Source organism: Dermochelys coriacea, chromosome 25 (genome assembly GCF_009764565.3).
Source record: "Dermochelys coriacea isolate rDerCor1 chromosome 25, rDerCor1.pri.v4, whole genome shotgun sequence".
In the NCBI taxonomy this organism is placed as follows: Eukaryota; Metazoa; Chordata; order Testudines; family Dermochelyidae; genus Dermochelys; species Dermochelys coriacea.
Genome location: NC_050092.1, coordinates 14323299 through 14342999, shown reverse-complemented (window position 1 = coordinate 14342999; position 19701 = coordinate 14323299). Strand labels below are relative to the sequence as shown.

General features: G+C 59.1%; 1 protein-coding gene and 1 long non-coding RNA gene across 4 annotated transcripts in view; one reads left to right on the top strand and one right to left on the bottom strand.

The window, feature by feature from the left end:
• Positions 1-2310: 2310 nt before the first annotated feature.
• The window catches only part of HOMER3 (homer scaffold protein 3), a 40816-nt gene continuing 23425 nt past the window's right edge, over positions 2311-19701 (bottom strand). For all 3 annotated transcript variants that reach the window (XM_038383812.2, XM_038383811.2, XM_043502846.1), the window contains 4 exons: positions 19139-19295; positions 15857-15967; positions 13977-14057; positions 2311-9011 (listed from right to left, as the gene is read on the bottom strand). In XM_038383812.2, the coding sequence (XP_038239740.1) occupies positions 8823-9011; positions 13977-14057; positions 15857-15967; positions 19139-19295 (538 nt within the window). In that variant the 3' untranslated portion in view covers positions 2311-8822. The remainder of the gene's footprint in view (positions 9012-13976; positions 14058-15856; positions 15968-19138; positions 19296-19701) is intronic.
• On the top strand, positions 13630-15018 carry LOC122457498. The gene is made up of 2 exons (XR_006277056.1): positions 13630-14206; positions 14802-15018. It is a non-coding gene; the product is annotated as an uncharacterized LOC122457498 (long non-coding RNA).

Below are 19701 nucleotides of genomic sequence, written 5' to 3'. Positions count from 1 at the left end.
TGCTCTGGGGCTGGAGCCCCCACTGGGAAAATTGGTGGGTGCGGAGCCCCCACCGGCAGCTCCCTGCCCTGCGCCCAGCCCCAGCTCACCTTCGCTCCACCTCCACCTCCTCCTCTGAATGCACCCCCCCGCCCCGCTTCTCCACCCCCCCGCCCCGGCTTCCCGCCAATCAGCTCTTCGCGCGGGAAGCCGGGGGGGGCTGAGATGCCGGCGGTGGCGGAGCTGGGGGGGAGCAGTTCCCCTGCACCTCCCCCAGGTTACCTGCTGCAGTGTGGGTGGCCCTCCCCCCCCAGCTCCCCTCAGCTCCACTTCCCTGGGCCTGAGTGTGAAGCCACCGCCGGCATCTCAGCCCCCCCGGCTTCCCGCGCAAAGAGCTGATTGGCGGGAAGCTGGGGCGGGGGGGATGGAGAAGCGGGGCGGGGGGGCGCATTCAGGGGAGGAGGTCCAGAGCCTGAGAGCTCCTCAGCCCTCCCCGGCTTCCTGCACGAACAGCTGATTGGCGGGAAGCCGGGGCGGGGGCGGAGAAGCAGAGTGGGGCAGCACGTTCAGGGGAGGAGATGGAGGCGGAGGTGAGGTGAGGTGAGGGGGGCTGGGCGGGGAGCGGCCAGTGGGGGCTCTGCACCCACCAAATTTTCCCTGTGGGTGCTCCAGCCCCGGAGCACCACGGAGTCGGCGTCTAAGGCGCCACTTTTGGCCCTCGCGGGACAACTGGTTCTAAAAGGGCTTTAAATTTAACAACCCGTTCTAGCGAACCGGCTCCTGCTCACCACTGAATAGAACCTACGGGTCCACTCTCCGGCCCATCCTTCCACCTGTGCCCGTGCTCCCTCTCGTTCCTCCAGGCCCAACACCATGGCTGAGGCCGGCTCTTTGAGCATCCTGTTACCATTGGCAGAGGGAAGGTCTTGGACAAGTGAGAGGCCGATCTCTTCTTGGGTTGAGGGAGCACCTGGATACTCTGCAGGAGGCTGGCTGCAGGGCTGAGATGAGGCCATTGACCTTCTGTGTCCAATCTGCTGCCGGAAAGGGAGCAGGACTTGGCCAGACAAGCATTTGGCCCTCTCTGGTGGAGGTGACTGTTGTATGCTGCCAGCCCGAATGCACTCCTCCACCATAACTTCCCCAGTCTCTGCAATGGCCCTTTGTGCTGGGCCAACGTCCGACCTTAAACCCCAGGACTGAGGCCTTAGGCTGAGGGACCTGCTCCCCAGCGTCACCCGTGTCCAGGAGCATTAAACAATCCATTTGCAGGCCTGCCACTGCATGAGAACAGAGCAGCAGGCTCTGCCTCCATCCATCCACAGCCCCACGCTGAGGCTAAGCCGTTAATATCTGCCAGCAGGGTGGCCCCGGTGCGCGTAATCAGTACTGGAGAGAAGCAGTGTTTCTCCCTCCTCCTGCCTTTGTTCATCTTCTTTGCCTGCTGGGAAGCGAAGGCAGTTAGCCTGACTGACAGAAGCAGCCCAGCTGGTACTAGCCAGAGCTCGGCCTCTCTCACCTGTACGGCTCCCAGCCCTTAGACAGATTATTCCTGCCGTGAGCTGCTGGCGAGGTGGCCTGATGGTGCAGCCTTCTTGCTTCCTCTGGAGCACTGAGTCTTGCCGGGACGAGGCGTGCAGGCTCCGGCCCTTGCAAAAGGGATGAGCCTCCCCTGGTGTGCCTCTGCCTTAGCTCCCCATCTGTCCTGGCAGGTCCTGCAGGGCTAGAGAGCTGCTCTGATGGGCAATGATGGCTAGTGGGAGCCTGGCTGGGCAGCCACCCAGCAGAGGGGGTGTGTCCCCTGGGTGCTGATGGTCTAGCAGAGCTAAAGACGAGGCTGCGGATGGAGGTGGCGGGGATAGAAGCAGGCCGTGCCTGTTCTTGATCATAACTTTCCATGGCTGCAAACATTAGTGACGTCTGAGCAGGGGGCACGTGTCGGGGGGAACAGATCCAGCACCAGGCTACTCAGGCCTCTGCAGGAGATCGGCCCGGAGGGAGCAGCGGATCACACTGGTACCCATCGGCTGGGATGCCGTGGTGTTTCCCAGGGGGCTGTGTCGGGCTGCTGTGTGAGCAGCCTGCTGGGCTGTTAACATCAGCTCTCCTGTTCCAGCTGCTGCTGCTCATACTCCCATTGCAAGGGGGGGCTCTTGTGAGAACTGGAGCCTGCTATTCCCAATAGGGGGTGCAAGGAGCTGGCCATGGGCAGAGGAGAAGAGCAGGGCTCATGTAACTAATTGTCTCCACAGCTCACGGTCTTGCCATGTCCTGTGAGCAGAAACAGCCGGCAAGTGCCAGAGACGAACAGGAGTAATAATCACAAATTACTGCAGGAAAGGGGATGGCAAACCTCGCTGGAGGCTCTGCTTTTATTGTGTGTATCTGAACATTTTCCAATATGCACATTTAACTGCCTCCTCTCAGCCCATTGTCCTCCTGGGGAGGGAAGGGGAGGGTGAAGGCTTTAAACTGGAAACTTTCCCCCTAGCTGGGAAGTGTAAACAGACCAGCTCCAAACTAAAAATAACCCATGTCCTCAGAGGCAGAGCAGCTGATCTCTCCAGCCCTGACGGGGGGAGGGGGCTAGGTCACCATCCGTGATGCTGTTTAATTAGTCACCCAGCTGCAGCTCCCTTGGCAGGTTAATCCCTGCTGGGTCCCCTCACCTCATTCCAGGATTCAATCGGAGCAGCCCATGGTCACACTAATGCAGGCCCAACATGGAGCTGCTAAAGGATTTGTGCCACGAGGGCCTATGAAATGGGGGTGCTAGGCTGGGTCATTGCCTGGTCACGGGCGTAGGGCATTGCTGGGAGCATAAACCTTTTGTTCCTTCTGGTAAATCATATTCATGGGCGAGGTGTTCTGACACTTGTGCCTGGCCAGAGCCATGTCCCTCACGGATCACCAAGCATGCCACAGTACCCCTGGGGGACGATTACCCCTTTGTACAGCTTGGGAAAGTGAAGCCTAGAGAGGTTTAAATGACTCGCCCATGGTTGCAGAATGAGTCAGTGGCAGAGCAGTTAGGAGTCGTGTCTGCTCTTCTGAGCTGTGGCCAGCTACAGTGTCAGACTCAGATGCCCAGGCTGTGTGCGCACCGTGGGCATGCTGCATTGACATCTGCTGCAGGATGTGCTCCAGTGGGGAAATGTCCTTTTGCTGAGGGTTCCTGCTTGCTGTCCCCCAGAGTGACAAACTGGATGTCCCTCGGGCTAGGCCAGGTGTATTCTGAGGCCAGAAGGGACCATTTCAATCACCTGGTCTGACCTCCTGTATCACACAGGCCAGAAGGCTTCTCTGTATTAATTCCTTCACCCAAGCAGACGGGCGTGAGAGACTCGCACTGTGCATCACATCAGGGTAGCAACCAAGACTCCCAACTGCAGCACATCTGACCTGGCAACCTGCTAGTCGTCAGATGCTTGTGCAAGGGGAGAGTGTTACACAGAACTGGACTGACACACTTACAATCCTGACACATGGACAACAGGGCTGGAGGAGCCTTGGGGGACTGTGGCCTTCCTCTGAACACATCTTAAAACGAGGGTAACGTCAGACTGTGAGAAAGAATTCAGAATGTGGGACATTAACAAACCACCTGCCAGCCGCTCGTCTGTGCACGTTTGACTTCTTGAAGCAGCTGCTCTCCCTGCCACTGCCCTTTGCGGCTGCACGGCCATGTCTCGGAAAGACGAATCACACAGCAGCTCTTTGTTCCACAAATGTAACCGTTTCAACCAGAACTCTTACAGGCGGGTGAGTTGGGATGGGGGCGGGGAGGGAAGGGCTCCAAACCTAGCACCTCAGAATCCAGTGGGAGATCTGAAAACAGGCAGCTGCCCAAGACTGGGACTTTGTGGGGAGTCTGGTGTCCAAACCCCCCGCAGGCAGTGGGAGCTGCTCAGTGAATTACCTGGGGGAAGCCCAACCCCGATCTTTAGGTGTGAAGACCTTGAAGATTCTTTTTGCCCAGGCTAATCTCACAAACAGCCCCCCCACCCCACTCACTGCTCAGGCTGCGCTTTACATGCATTGCCTCCTAAATAATTAAGAAGCCCATTTGCCGGCAGATGCATCTAACGCACTGAGTTATCTGCAGTCAGCAGAACTCCTCCTGCCAGCAGCAAAGCTACTGTTATTGGGCTGCTTGACAATAATTGCCAGTGGGCAAGAGACGCAACAATAAAAGCGGCCGCGTTGCAGTTCACCGGCTGCTGTTTGCATAAGGAAGTGATTTTAAAGCGATGGAGACGGAAGTCTGGGGGAACCCCTCGGGTTTCTCGTGGGTGCTGAAATGGGAGTGCTTCCCGGGCCTGGGAAGTGTGGGTTGGTGTTAGGAGGGGGCTGTCTTAACAGATCCCGGAGTCAGTGCTTCATTTGAGTGGGGTGGAGCCACGCCGTGCTTGCTGCACCCAGCTGCCATGCGGCTGTCTCCTCTGGATTTAGGGCCTTTCTGGAACTAGCTGGTGATCAGTGGGGTTTGTTGATTTGGAAGAGCCGAGGATTGCAAAGGGAGGGGCCCCCCAGAGTCATCCAGCCCATGCTGGCCCTGCACCGCCTCAGTAAAAGGCTTTTAATGAACATGGGCGACAGGGCAGAGCAGATTGAAAAGCTGCTCTTCCAGATTACTCTGGCAATTGCAAATAGCAGCCGTGGGGAAATGAGCATAAAGGAAACTGGCTTGTGCTCTCGCTGGGGCCCTAACAACTGGAGAGCAGAGTGGCGTAGCACAGGCTGGTCAGGGTTGACCATACAGTGTGCCGCATGCCTCCCCCCCCCCCCCCAAAAAAAAACTCTGCTGGCTCTCAGGCAGACACGGGCAGGAGCACAGGCTGCGGACATGCCCTAGTGAGGAGGCAGTTGGGCAACTCAGCCAGAGGCGTCCACGGCTAGAGAATTAGATTGAGAGCCAGTAAATCGGTTCATGGGGCATGTGTGACAGGGCGATGGCACCCCCTCACAAGTGTCACAGCAAGGGAGAATTGGCACCCTGGGGTTGCTCATTTCTCTGGGGGCAGTGCGGTCCCAGGCCTGCCCCACCTGGATGCTGACAGGTCCGTCCCACAGGGAGCTTGCAGCTCCCCATCGCTTGGTGTTGCAGGCTGGGTCGCTGGGTCTGTAAGGCAGGGGTGTTCCCAGGAGCAGGGGAGGAAGTGAGTCGTGATGTCATGGCCAAAATGTAGGCTGGTCGTGTGGAAACCTATTGAACTCTAACAGCTGCAGCTCAGGGCTTTCTGCTCCCCACCAGCCCAGAGGGGGCACCCCGCAGTGAGCAGTGTGGAGGGAACACCCCATTCCAACAAGCCCCAGCCCATTGCCCTGGTCTGGTCTGTGGGGCGGGAGCCCTGGTTGCACCCGTGCGGCGGTGCTACGTCCTGGATTGGAGTGCTGGACATGGCACCAGCAGTGTAGAGTTCTTGGAAGGCAGCTGGGGCTGGTGCTGTTTCAGCATCACAGGGCAGCCCGGAGCCTCGCCCACTGCAGTGTGGCTGCTGCAGCAGTCGTGGGGCTGAGCCAGGCTTGGCAGGGACTTGTGCCTGGGACCCTGGGTGTAGCCAGCCGCTCTTGGGCAATGCAGCGCCAGAAGAGGTGCCTTCGCCGGGCAGTGAGATGCTGGAGAAGCATTGTGCCTCCGACTCTGCTCAGGCCTCCAAACCAGTGCTAGCCATTGCCCACCCAGTGAGATCAGATGAGGAGCGTGGGGTGTGTCCTTACATGGAGCATGAGGGGTTTTCTGTTAATCTGCCTTGTTTAACTGGAGCCTCGGTGTCTGAGAGCCTCAGGCTCCTCCAGGGGCACGGGGGTACAATGGGGACCCAGCCCCAGAATGGATTTGGTTGATTCAGGGCCCAGCCTTAACATCACATGGTTGAAATCAGCAAGCTAACAAGTTCTAGGGCCCTATTCTCCCGTCCCCTCGCAGGCAGACAGGGCAGAGCCTGCCCCTTCCTGCCTTCAGGCAGTTCCTTGGCCATGACTCACCATGCCCAGCTCTTTAGTGTCCTGGTCCCCGTGACACAGCTGGATGTGGCAGCACGGTGACAGTGCATGGCGCTGCGTCTCTACAGGACAGAAGGAAGGAAAGCAGCAGCAGCTGCAGCCAAGGGAAGCAGGCCGGAGCCAATAAGGTCCTGGCTGGAGCGTGAGCCTGAGACAAATGACTCCTGCGCCGTGTTTGGCAGGGGAAGCTAGGCCAAGTGCAGGCTGGAGCTCAGAGTTGGCCATGCCCATGGCTCCTGTCCATGTGTTTGTAACATCACTGCGTGACTGGAGCCCCTGCCACACTCCCGCCTTCAGTCAGTCAATGAGCCAAATTAGCCTCGGCTGGAGGGCTGAGGGCGTTACAGCGGGAGTGACTGGGGCTGTGGTTGCAAGATGTAAAGGGTCATTACAAACCCTGGCTAATGACAGTGCTGCTGCCAGCAACAAGTCTGGGCGAGCAAGCGCACAGGTGAGCAAGGCGGGTGGGAACCGGGCAGAGCTGCAGTCTCAGCTGAGCGCCGTGCTGTGGCTTGTGGCAGCTCCATTCCCACTCAGAATCAGTCCTGCTCCACTCAGCACCTCCCCGTCTTTCAGCTTGAGGGAGCTGACTCAGTCTGGCATTGCTCAAGCCAGTTCAGCCAGCCCCGATTGCTGGGAAACTCCCATCTCGCCACCGGTCACATGGTAGCGAGAGGCTGGGCAGGGAGACATGGAGGACATAGTGGTGGGAAGTCAGACCCAGTCCCTTTAACTTGCCCCTTCTCCTGGTAGTTTGCATGTGGGGCGAGACACAGACAGGACCTGGGGGTGGGTGAGTGGCTGACAACACGCAGAGGAGATGCCTCCTTAACCCAGCGCCGCTCCACAATGAAGCAGAACCAGAGTGAATGCACCTTTCCTGCTGCTGATCTCTTATTTTCCAAGGGGGCCTCCAGACCCGGAACCCAGCGCTGCACGTACCCCCAGCCACTCTTGTCTCCCCCCACACATACAGTGAACATCCTGCGGGCGGCACACGTTACAGCTAGCTCTAGCCCCCACACAGGCGTGGGAGCAGCTCATGCAAAAAAGTTCTCCTGGCTGTGCAGGTTCAGAAATCTACATTTCCCCACAACTCCTAAGCTTTGAAAGAGAGGGAGGGGGCCAGCCTAACCTAGACACCTACTTCAGGATCTCCCTGGCGCCTGCTCTTGCCCTTACGGAAAACAACAGGCCAAATGCCTGTCTCAGTTACACAGGGGTAAACAGGGGTTGGGGTTCAAGGGAGCCCTGAGGCAGTTAGGTGCAAAGGCAGATCCACTGAAATCAGAGCAATCACTTCCCTTCACATCAGTTTCACACTGAAACCCCTTCTCGTGCTGGGGGCGTGAGCGAGAGGCGGCTCATCCCCATCTGAGTTACGCTTTTCACCCAGGTACACGCAGACAGAGGATCTGACCCTGTGGCAGAAAGCAGGATTTGGCTGCTGGGGTTGCTGGAGTTTTAGGCAGATTCTGCAGCATCTCTACAAGCCCATGGAAACATTCTCCAGTTATTACGTCTGTCTACACTACACTTACGGCAGCAAGGAGAAAAATAAAAAACAGACCCGGCCCTGGACCCTCTGAGCAACCGGCTACGTCTACACACGCTGCTTCCTCATTAGACACAGGCTAAACATGCTATGACGCAACTAGTGGGCTCCACAGGGCCCAGGGGGTGGGGATGGAGGGGTGTAACAGCTCCTCCTCCTACAGGCCTTGTTGGATTTACATCACTTGGCAACACCCATAAGGACCCACAAATGTCCCGCAGCCCTAGGGAGCCCAGGCCCAATGTGCTCCAAACAGCCAGCGTCCTAGCTGCATCCAGCTGTGCAGCTCAAGGTGGAGCAGAGCATGGGGGCCTGCACCCTCCAGAGGCCATGTGGCTTGTGTGGCCTGCTATCCCCTGGACCACGCTTCCCAAGAGGCAACAAAAGCACCTGGGATTTGCTGCATTTAACTCATGTGAGTGGCAGCCCTTGGAACCTGGACAGACGCCAGCTCTGCGGTTGGCTGGTCACCCCCCAAGCAATCCCGTTTCTCAAACCCTAATCTCCTCCCCAGCACTGCCTGCTCCTCCCAGCTTAAAGCAGCTTCGGAAAGGATGAAAACCCACTGCCTTAAAATAAAAAACATCTTGAAATCCTGCAACTTCTTCCCCACTGGAGGGTGTGGCTGGGCAGCCACAGGGGAATGGGGCCAGGTAAGGAGCTGCTCCTGCCCTGGGGATCAATAGGAAGCCCCTGACAGTGAATAAAAAGTGATCGGAGTCTCTTAAAAAGATGGGACATGAGTGCGGTTGGGAAGGGGGAGAAGGAGCAACTACTGCCCATGGTGTGATAGGCCACTGCCTCCTGGGGCTGGGAAGGAGGAGCCAGGCAGTTGGGTTCTCAAGAAGCAAGCGGTTCCCTATAAAAACTACTGAAAAATGGGCAGGCAGGTGAGCCCTGTCTCTAGAAAAGGAGCGTTTCCTTCTGTAAAGACGTCAGGGAAAGGCGTTAGCGAGTGAGGCCAGGAGAGTAGTGTCACTGAGCAGCATGGGGAGACCCTGCCACCTCTGGGCCATGCCACCGGGCAGGATCCAGAGAGGCCTGGACATGACTCATGGACACTCCTTGGGCGGAAACCCCCCACAGTTCAGCTGCCCACTGGCACCACGTCTGCCCTCAATGCAGAGCAGGCGGCTCTGGCCAGTCTCCACGCACAGCTGCAGGCAGCTGTTGGTTTGTGGCTGGACCCGCCAGGTCCCAATTCCACGGCCCTGCTGCAGTTTGCGACTGGCCCCAGCTGGGCTCTGCCCCTCCCGGAAGGCGTCTCTGTGGCCAGGGCTGCTCAGTTGCTTTCCACCAGCTTGGCAAGTCCCTGCCGGAGCTCGCTGAGCTCAAAAATCTTCACATCCATTAGCTCGCCCACCTTGGCGACTTCGCCCTGCGTCTTCTCCCTCTCGGCCAGCTGCTCGGCCAGGCTTCGCTCGGCCACGCGCAAACGCCGCTCCAGCTCCGCGCTGCGTCCCTCCAGCTCCTGGCCACGGGTGCAAGACTCAGGAAATGAAAGGGCAACGAAGCAGCCACCCCTGCACCCTAAGCGCACCCACTCCAGCAACACACTCACAGCAGCCACCCCCGCCCCTTAACCGCACCCCACTCCAGCAACACTCACAGCAGCCACCCCTGCACCCTAACCGCACCCCACTACAGCAACACACTCACAGCAGCCACCCCTGCACCCTAACCGCACCCACTCCAGCAACACACTCACAGCAGCCACCCCCGCCCCTTAACCGCACCCCACTCCAGCAACACACTCACAGCAGCCACCCCTGCACCCTAACCGCACCCCACTCCAGCAACACACTCACAGCAGCCACCCCCGCCCCTTAACCGCACCCCACTCCAGCAACACTCACAGCAGCCACCCCTGCACCCTAACCGCACCCCACTCCAGCAACACACTCACAGCAGCCACCCCTGCACCCTAACCGCACCCACTCCAGCAACACACTCCACAGCAGCCACCCCTGCACCCTAACCGCAACCCACTCCAGCAACACACTCACAGCAGCCACCCCCGCCCCTTAACCGCACCCCACTCCAGCAACACTCACAGCAGCCACCCCTGCACCCTAACCGCACCCACTCCAGCAACACACTCACAGCAGCCACCCCTGCACCCTAACCGCACCCACTCCAGCAACACACTCACAGCAGCCACCCCCGCCCCTTAACCGCACCCCACTCCAGCAACACTCACAGCAGCCACCCCTGCACCCTAACCGCACCCCACTACAGCAACACACTCACAGCAGCCACCCCTGCACCCTAACCGCACCCACTCCAGCAACACACTCACAGCAGCCACCCCCGCCCCTTAACCGCACCCCACTCCAGCAACACACTCACAGCAGCCACCCCTGCACCCTAACCGCACCCCACTCCAGCAACACACTCACAGCAGCCACCCCCGCCCCTTAACCGCACCCCACTCCAGCAACACTCACAGCAGCCACCCCTGCACCCTAACCGCACCCCACTCCAGCAACACACTCACAGCAGCCACCCCTGCACCCTAACCGCACCCACTCCAGCAACACACTCACAGCAGCCACCCCTGCACCCTAACCGCACCCACTCCAGCAACACACTCACAGCAGCCACCCCCGCCCCTTAACCGCACCCCACTCCAGCAACACTCACAGCAGCCACCCCTGCACCCTAACCGCACCCACTCCAGCAACACACTCACAGCAGCCACCCCTGCACCCTAACCGCACCCACTCCAGCAACACACTCACAGCAGCCACCCCCGCCCCTTAACCGCACCCCACTCCAGCAACACTCACAGCAGCCACCCCTGCACCCTAACCGCACCCCACTACAGCAACACACTCACAGCAGCCACCCCCGCCCCTTAACCGCACCCCACTCCAGCAACACTCACAGCAGCCACCCCTGCACCCTAACCGCACCCCACTACAGCAACACACTCACAGCAGCCACCCCCGCCCCTTAACCGCACCCCACTCCAGCAACACACTCACAGCAGCCACCCCTGCACCCTAACCGCACCCACTCCAGCAACACACTCACAGCAGCTACCCCCGCCCCTTAACCGCACCCACTCCAGCAACACACTCACAGCAGCCACCCCTGCACCCTAACCGCACCCACTCCAGCAACACACTCACAGCAGCCACCCCTGCACCCTAACCGCACCCACTCCAGCAACACACTCACAGCAGCTACCCCTGCACCCTAACCGCACCCACTCCAGCAACACACTCACAGCAGCTACCCCCGCCCCTTAACCGCACCCACGCCCGCAACACACTCACAGCAGCCACCCCTGCACCCTAACCGCACCCACTCCAGCAACACACTCACAGCAGCCACCCCGCACCCTAACCGCACCCACTCCAGCAACACACTCACAGCAGCCACCCCTGCACCCTAACCGCACCCACTCCAGCAACACACTCACAGCAGCCACCCCGCACCCTAACCGCACCCCACTCCAGCAACACACTCACAGCAGCCACCCCTGCACCCTAACCGCACCCACTCCAGCAACACACTCACAGCAGCCACCCCTGCACCCTAACCGCACCCACTCCAGCAACACACTCACAGCAGCCACCCCTGCACCCTAACCGCACCCACTCCAGCAACACACTCACAGCAGCCACCCCTGCACCCTAACCGCACCCACTCCAGCAACACACTCACAGCAGCCACCCCTGCCCCTAACCGCACCCACTCCAGCAACACACTCACAGCAGCCACCCCCGCCCCTTAACCGCACCCCACTCCAGCAACACTCACAGCAGCCACCCCTGCACCCTAACCGCACCCCACTACAGCAACACACTCACAGCAGCCACCCCCGCCCCTTAACCGCACCCCACTCCAGCAACACACTCACAGCAGCCACCCCTGCACTCTAACCGCACCCACTCCAGCAACACACTCACAGCAGCCACCCCTGCACCCTAACCGCACCCCACTCCAGCAACACACTCACAGCAGCCACCCCTGCACCCTAACCGCACCCACTCCAGCAACACACTCACAGCAGCCACCCCTGCACCCTAACCGCACCCACTCCAGCAACACACTCACAGCAGCTACCCCTGCACCCTAACCGCACCCACTCCAGCAACACACTCACAGCAGCTACCCCCGCCCCTTAACCGCACCCACTCCAGCAACACACTCACAGCAGCCACCCCTGCACCCTAACCGCACCCCACTCCAGCAACACACTCACAGCAGCCACCCCTGCACCCTAACCGCACCCCACTCCAGCAACACACTCACAGCAGCCACCCCCGCCCCTTAACCGCACCCACTCCAGCAACACACTCACAGCAGCCACCCCTGCACCCTAACCGCACCCCACTCCAGCAACACACTCACAGCAGCTACCCCTGCCCCTTAAACGCACCCCACTCCAGCAACACACACAGAGCAGCCACCCCCGCCCCTTAACCGCACCCCACTCAGGCAACACACACACAGCAGCTACCCCCGCCCCTTAACCGCACCCCACTCCAGCAACACACACACAGCAGCTACTCCCGCCCCTTAACCGCACCCCACTCCAGCAACACACTCACAGCAGCCACCCCCGCCCCTTAACCGCACCCCACTCCAGCAACACACACACAGCAGCTAGCCCTGCACCCTAACCGCACCCCACTACAGCAACACACAAACAGCAGCTACCCCTGACCCTTAACCGCACCCCACTCCAGCAACACACACAGCAGCCACCCCTGCCCCTTAAACGCACCCCACTCCAGCAACACACTCACAGTAGCCACCCCTGCCCCTTAACCGCACCCCTCTCCAGCAACACACACACACAGCAGCCACCCCTGCCCCTTAACCGCACCCCACTCAGGCAACACACACACAGCAGCTACTCCCGCCCCTTAACCGCACCCCACTCCAGCAACACACACACAGCAGCTACCCCTCCACCTTAACCGCGCCACCCCAGCCAACACACACACAGCAGCCACCCCCCACCTTAACCGCACCCCACTCCAGCCAACACACACACACACACAGCAGCTACCCCTCCACCTTAACCGCGCCCATCCCACAGCCAATACACATACAGCAGCTACCCCTGCACCTGAACACCAGTGCACACACACACCCCGCCTATTCTCTACACCTGTGCCCTTCCACTGACACACACACAGAGGTTATCCCCTACACCAGCACAGATGCCCATGTCCTCACCCCTACTCATCACATACCCATGTGGACAATCCCCCGCCACGGCCCTTCTCACATGTGCACGGAAAACACATTCCTTTATTGATCCCATTGCTGAACTTGCCCCAACAGCTCTGGCTGGGGTTCACCTCTTAGTACCTGGGCCTGACCCCCCTGGCCTGTGTGGTCTGAGCATCACCCCGCTGCACACTGCACGTGGCAGGAGTTTGGGAGCTCAGCTCTTCCACACATGTCAGCCATCTAATTGGACCAGCCTCTGGAGATGCAATGCCAGAGCTGTCCACAGGCCGAGCAGAAACTCTCCTCTCCTGGCCTCTGTCCAGTCTTGGAGCTGCAGGCCTAGGATAAGAGCACGTTGGTCTCTCTCCACCCCACACCCAGCACCCAGTTGCTGAGCAGGAAGATGCTTGAATATATTCTTTGCCTCATAAAACCAGAGTCCTGTGCTGTGAGCAGAGCCTGTATCAGAGTCCCAGGCCCCAGTGGTCCCTGACGGGCACAAGCAGACAGCCCTCTAGGTGCCTGCACAGATGGAATGAGAGAGCTGCCATCTGCTTTCTGCCTAGAGGTACAGAGCAGCTTGCATCCCTTTTTGCCTGCCCTCCCCTGTGAACCCGCTGGAGTCAGAGCTCCACCCCCGAGGGGGTCAGCTGGCAAGGGACTCTCCAGCTCCCCTTCCCGCAGGCTAGGCTGGCTCTGCCTAGAATGGGGCCCAGCCAGTGAGGGCTGCCTGGAGATGGAGGGTTACAAGGCACCGCATCACCCCAGCTGCATGTCCAGCAGGACGCATCAGGCTCTGGGGGAAGTGTGATATGCAGAGAGGGTTCGTTATCTTCTCGGTTCATGTTGGGTATGTGCATGTGCTGGGTGTGACTGCCTTTCTGTGGGGCGTGGGAGGTAGGGGAGAAGGAAGTACATCCCAATCCTATTGCCCAGCAGGACTCCAGGAACACACAGGATGGGGTCCCCTTGCTGACCACGGCTGAGGAAATCATTCCTCTGTCAGCAGCTCTGCAGAAAGAGGAAAAGGGGGGGGCCCAGCCTAGTTGGGCTGGAAGCAGAGTGAGAACCCCGGACCTGCACCCTCACGGGCACAGGGGAGAGGGGTGTAGCTGGGACAGTGATGCCAGCTGTCCCCCAGTCTTTAATGGTGCATCATGATGGATCAGTCTAGACAGTGGAGTGCTGTCCCCAGACCTGCCATTCTATATGGGGTCTCCCCGGCCAACCTCCCCTCTGTCACCTGCAGCTTCTGCAGCATTTCCTCGCGCTCCCCCTCCGTCTCCCACTGGCCACTCTTCTGGCTCTTCAGCTGCTGAATTTCCTGAATCACAGAAAGGAAAATAATCACTGCCTGGGCCAGCCCCGTGCTCCCCGAGCCATCACTTCTGATGCAGCCTCTGCGGTCATAGGCCATGCCAAGCCAGGAGACCGATGCCATGTTGTGCTAACACCCCACCACAGGGGATACATGTACGCAGCCCCCTCAACCCTCCCCTGACTATGGCCAAACCCAGCTTCCCTGGCTCCGGGCCCTCCACCCCCAGCCCTCCTGGCTCAGCCCATGCTCCTTGTCTGACCACCCCCATAGGGCATGTCTACACTGCAGCAGGGGGAACAGAACTGGCTCACTAGGAATCCCAGTGCGGATGGTGCAGCTGGGGCTGGAGCTTGGGCTCTCAAGCCTGGGGCCTGGCTGGGAATGTGAGCTGCCACCCAACTCCACTGTCCACAACCAAGCCCTGCCAGGGCGAGTCTGTCTCCCGCGGTTAGAGATGTAGATGCACCCACAGCGTCCTGCTCCAGTGCTCACATCCAGGCCTTGTCTGTTCCGCCCCCTCCTGATCCTGCCTGCCTATTGCCCACTCTTTCCTCTGGCCCCCACTAGCGCAGGAGCCTTAGGTCTTAACAAAACAAAGAGCAGATTAACCCCTCCGCCTGCCCTCTGCTTGCCCACCACCTCCTCCTGCTCCCACTGCATCTTAGACTCCTGGCTCGGCTTGACTCCAGAGGCAGGGCCTCCCCGCGTACCCCTCACACCACGGCCTTTCCCCTCTCTCCTCAGCAGGCAATGGGGGCAGACAGAGCTCTCGCTCCAGACACACAGTGAACAATCTGCAGAACAAACTCCCATCCCCACCCCTTGCTAGGAGCATCCCCCGGCGCTGCCACCCACCCGCTTGGCACATCTAGGGAAGAAGGTGCAAATGAACAAAGCCCAGAGACTCTCTCCCCATCTCCCCTCCCCCAGCCCCTGTAATTAAAGCTCTGCTTTCAATCATTAATGTACATGCTGTGAAAGCAAGAGACAATAACTAGGCCAGAGGTTAAATATAGCAGCTGAGGAGAGGGGTGAGCATGTGGGACAGGCTGTGCCATCTGCAGCTGAACCAGCTACACCAGAGGTTGTCATGGGAGGGGTGAGGCAGGGGCTGTCTGATGCCCTGGCCTGGGACCAGAAGCCTTCACATGGGGACTCTCAGGCTTCGCACCTATTTAGCCTCAATTCTCTTTTGTGAGCTGGCCAGGAGGCCACACGGGGCCCCTTCAGTGCTGACCTGTGACCCTCTTCTCCTTGGGAAACTGCCCTTCCTTACGCAGGGGCTTTTCACACCACTCTGCACAGAGGAGGAAGAACATGCTTCAGGAAGTGTCTTGGGGCCCCAGGGCCCCGACAGACATCTGCTCTGCAGAGTACCCAGCGAAGTGTAGCCCCAACAGCTGCTACGTTCGCTGGAGAGAGGTAGAGTGACGGGCACAAAACCAACAGGGAGTGGGGGAAATGGCAGGGGTTTGCTAAAGGGCAGGAAACCATCCAACGTTATGGAAGCTGGGGCTGGCCCAGTGCCACAGAACAGAGTTCTCACTCACCCATCTGGGGGTCATTATCTGAGCACGAACACAGGGCTCCATGCTCTTCTCCCTGGGCCCGGGACAGAACTCGCTCTGAGAGCGGCGGGAGCGGACCGGGGCGTCCCCACAGGCCAGGGAGGAGGGGAGAGATAGAGGGTAGCATTGTGGGGTGTGGCGACGACAGCCCAAGATTCACTCATATTCACTCCTTTGGGGCACCACGGTCGTTCAGCCGCTGCTCTGTGCCCTCATCTGCTCCACTGCTGTTACCTCGTCTTTAGCCTTGATCAGCAGCTCCAGCTCCTCCAGCGTCTGGCTCAGCTCCTCCTTGCTGCCCTCACTGGAGGGATCGTGGGCTCTCTGCAGCTCCAGTTCAGCTACCTACACAGATATGCAGGGAGGAGGGAATTGGGTCACGGTGCTGCGTGTCTGCCGGAGCTGGGTGCACAGGCTTCGGGATGCAGCTAAGGGGCTGGGCAGGGGCTTGTGCACTGAGGCAGGTTGAGACAAAACTTTCAGCTGATGAGCAAGGTGATTATTCCTGCCCAGAAGCCCCCAGACCCCAGCAGCCACAAAGAGAGGGAGCCTTGTGGCTTCTAACTAGGACATGCCCACCCCACAATTGCAGACTCTGCTCCTTGGAGGATCTGGCACCGCCGTCCTAAAGCCCTCCTGGCCAGACTGGGGGGATATTTAAAGGGGAAGGATCTTTCCCACTGTCGCTCTCCGCTCAGTGTGTAAACATGGGCTGGTAAAGCTGGGAAACTCCATCCCAGTGCCCACCAGGAACAAGGTATCTGAGGCTTCAGTTCTCCATGAGCTTGCCCCAGCTATCGCTGCTACCAGCCCTTCTCCGAGCTGGCCCCCACCTCTCTACGGGATTTCGGAGTGCCTGTCACCTTGGTATTTAGCCTCTACAGACCAAAGGCTTCCACGAGCCCCCAACATTATTGCTGCACAGCAGGGAACATGGGGCGGCAGCCATGTCTAGCCGCCCGCCCCCCACGCTCCTTGGAGAGCTGCGCTGGGCATGGAAGATTCTCTTGCTGCTCTGTCTGTGCTGGGACGTTAGCAAATGGCACCAGGGACCCAAGGGTCAGGAACACATGACAGTCCCTAACCAGGCAAAACTCAGCCATGATCTCCTCCTCTCCTGCCAGGTACATCTCCCCCCAAGGCCCTCCCCCACCAGATACTCATTGCCTCTTCCCCTGAGGTTCCCCTTCCGCACAAGTACCCCTCTCTTCTTCCACCAGAATCTCCCCTTTCCTCTTCCCCCAAGGGTCCCCCTGCTCCTCCTCCAAACTCCAAGTCCAACCAGGTATACCCCCTTCCCAGACTCTCCCCTCCCCCAGACTCAGAGATACAGGGCCTTTCTGGTGGCCTTTCAGCCCCTGACCAGTGACTGGAATCCTCAGTCTCACTTTGCACAGAAGCAAGATCTTGTCCGGTGGCTCCCGCCGGGCTGATCGTGAGCAAAGATTCCCTCCCTCCCATCGGTGCAGATCACAAGCTCCAACAAACATCAGACCCACGCTCTATCTATAGCCCTGTTCCCCCTTCCCCTGCAGTCTCACACTTCCAGCAAAGCTTGGCCAGCTGACATCAGTCGCACGACCCTAAAATGTGCGCAGAGGGACAGGTTCTGCTCTCAGTCCTGCCCCTGTGGAGCCAGAGGCTCTGCTGCAGTCAGTGGAGTTACCACAGATTTGCACCAGTCTTAACGAGGGGCAGGGCTTGGCCAAGGTGCTCTCTGTTTCTGAAAAATGCTGCACAGAAGCTTAAATAATTAACCGGCAGAGGATTCGCTTTGAAAAGTTCATCCTAGGACCCGCACCTAGGATGAAAACCCTCTACCTTGTCGGCACTGAGCTCTGCTGGTGTGGTTCCAACAGGGGAGCTCCAGTAGAGGGGTGTGCGGTGGTGGGATACACCAGGCTACATGAGGTAGGCTGGGCCTGCAGCAGGCTTAGCTTGATGCCGGTGATCATAAGCTGCCAGATTCCCAGGATCACTGCCGTCATGATCCTCAGAGCTCTGGGCCCCTGGAGGCCACCCCTGACCCCATGATGGGAGCATCTTGCAGTGAGCCAGCAGATGCTCTGGTTTGTTAATGGGCAACTCTCTGGACACTCTTGACTCTTGATATTTTCCCCGGTTCTTCCAAGTTCCCATTTATGGGGTCAGCCAGTCTCATTAGACCCACGACCATCTCTTTTGATGGCAGAACATTGAACAATCAGGGGATGGGGGAGGGATCGGCAGCCCTTGGTTCTGAGGCCCTTGGTTAATCCCCACAGCAGCTGCTGTGGGGGCAGTGGCAGGCGACACAAACTTCCCCCTCCCACCACCCACGTGTGCACACCTCTGCCATGCGTCCCAGCTACGCCTCGCAGGGCATCCTCTAGGGGTGAGAGGGAAGTTCATTCTTTGTGGCTTATTCAGTTATTGGTGTCTCTGCTGAGAATTAGCATCAGGCCTGGAGACTCTCTTTGCGATGCTCACTGGGTATTGAGCTGGAAACCACCAACGGGACTACTGAACAGCCCTACCTCGCCCGAGAACAACTGCTGCTTCCTACAGACCTGCATGTAACTCAAACTGGCCTAGAGGTGTAAAGGCTCCACAACCCCTTTGCAAGGGCTCTGTAGTCCCTTCCCAACCAAATCCTGCAAAGACTCCGCAGCTGCCTTCCCAAAACTCCTCTCCCCAGCAAGCCTTGCCATGTGACTGTCACTCCTCCCCCCTGCCGCAGGCACAGCTGATCCGGGATCTCTCCCCAACTAGGTAGGTCAACAGCCCCTATTGTTTCATCAAAGGCTGGATACAAGGGCCTGTTTGTCGGGGATCAGCTGCTGCTCTGAGCTAATTTTAGCAGTGTGAGTGTCTTTCACCCCATCTGTTGCCAGGCCAGACGGCTGCCCAGGTGCATGGCTCAGGGGCAGGAGGTGAACGTGACGGGGAGCACAGCTCTCACTCATCACGGGTGGCAGCTGGGGAACCTCAGGCAACAGGAGTGAGGGAGAAACACTCCCACATGCTCCCCTCCCAAACCCCACCCTGCTGTACCAGCCATTCTGCAGGAAGGGAGGGCAGGGGAGCAGGACCTGCTGTCACTCAGCAGCAGTATCTCTGGCTCCTTAATAAAATGCTGTCCAGAGGCAACGCGGGGCAAGGGGGCATGCAGGGTTACATGTCCCCCCAGTTTCACTGCTTGGCTTGTATTGAGCATGCTCAGTAACAGCTGTTGAAGCTGCTGCCCTCACTGGCCCCCACAGTCTGATGCGAGGTCCCATCCTGCTGGGCTATTAGGAAGGGGACTGAAGTTTGGGGATCTAACTCTCTGGAGCCCTCACCTATCACCAGCAAACAGGAGGCAGGACAGCAGGCTAAATGGCCCAATGGTCTGATCCATTATGGCAACAGCCGTAACCCGCTGACATCCAGGTAGAACCCTTCATCTGCAGCCGATCTCCCACTGACACCCAAAGCATGTGGCCCACAAGCAGTTTTGAGACCAGGGTGCCACCTTGCCCCATTCCTTGTGCTCACCCGCAGCCGCAGCGTCTCTGTCTCCTCCTGGTACGCGGCCAGCTGCTTCTTCCACTGCTCCACGCTGGCGTTGGCTTCCTGCAGGGCAGCCACCAGCTTGTTGTTGTTGTCCTGGAGGGTGAAGAATTCAGCTTCCCACTGAACCTCAGGCACCGAGCTGCAGGAAGGGGCAGGGAACCACAAGCCGGGAGTGAGAGGCAGGGAGAGAGGTCTCTGCTCCCCCGGGGGTGTCTCAGCAGAGAGGCTTCCCTTCCCCCATTGGGCAGCTTTCTGAAGAGCCAATGCCCAACACAGACATGCCCTAATCAGAGCCAATCCCGCGGGACGGGACCTCAGGCCACCGTGACCCTGCCCATCCAGGGGCTGCTCTTGCCTCGCCTTGCACCCTTCAGAACACCAAGGAGGCCATCCTGGAAACCATGGCTTCAGCGCTGAGCTATGGTGAGTTCCAACACAAGACAAACACTGCAAGCTCCCGTCAGAAGCGCAGGTCTGCTGGCGACAGGGACATGGCCTCCTCCTGGGCAAACTGCTGCCCTGCCTAACTGTCCTCCCCTCTTGAC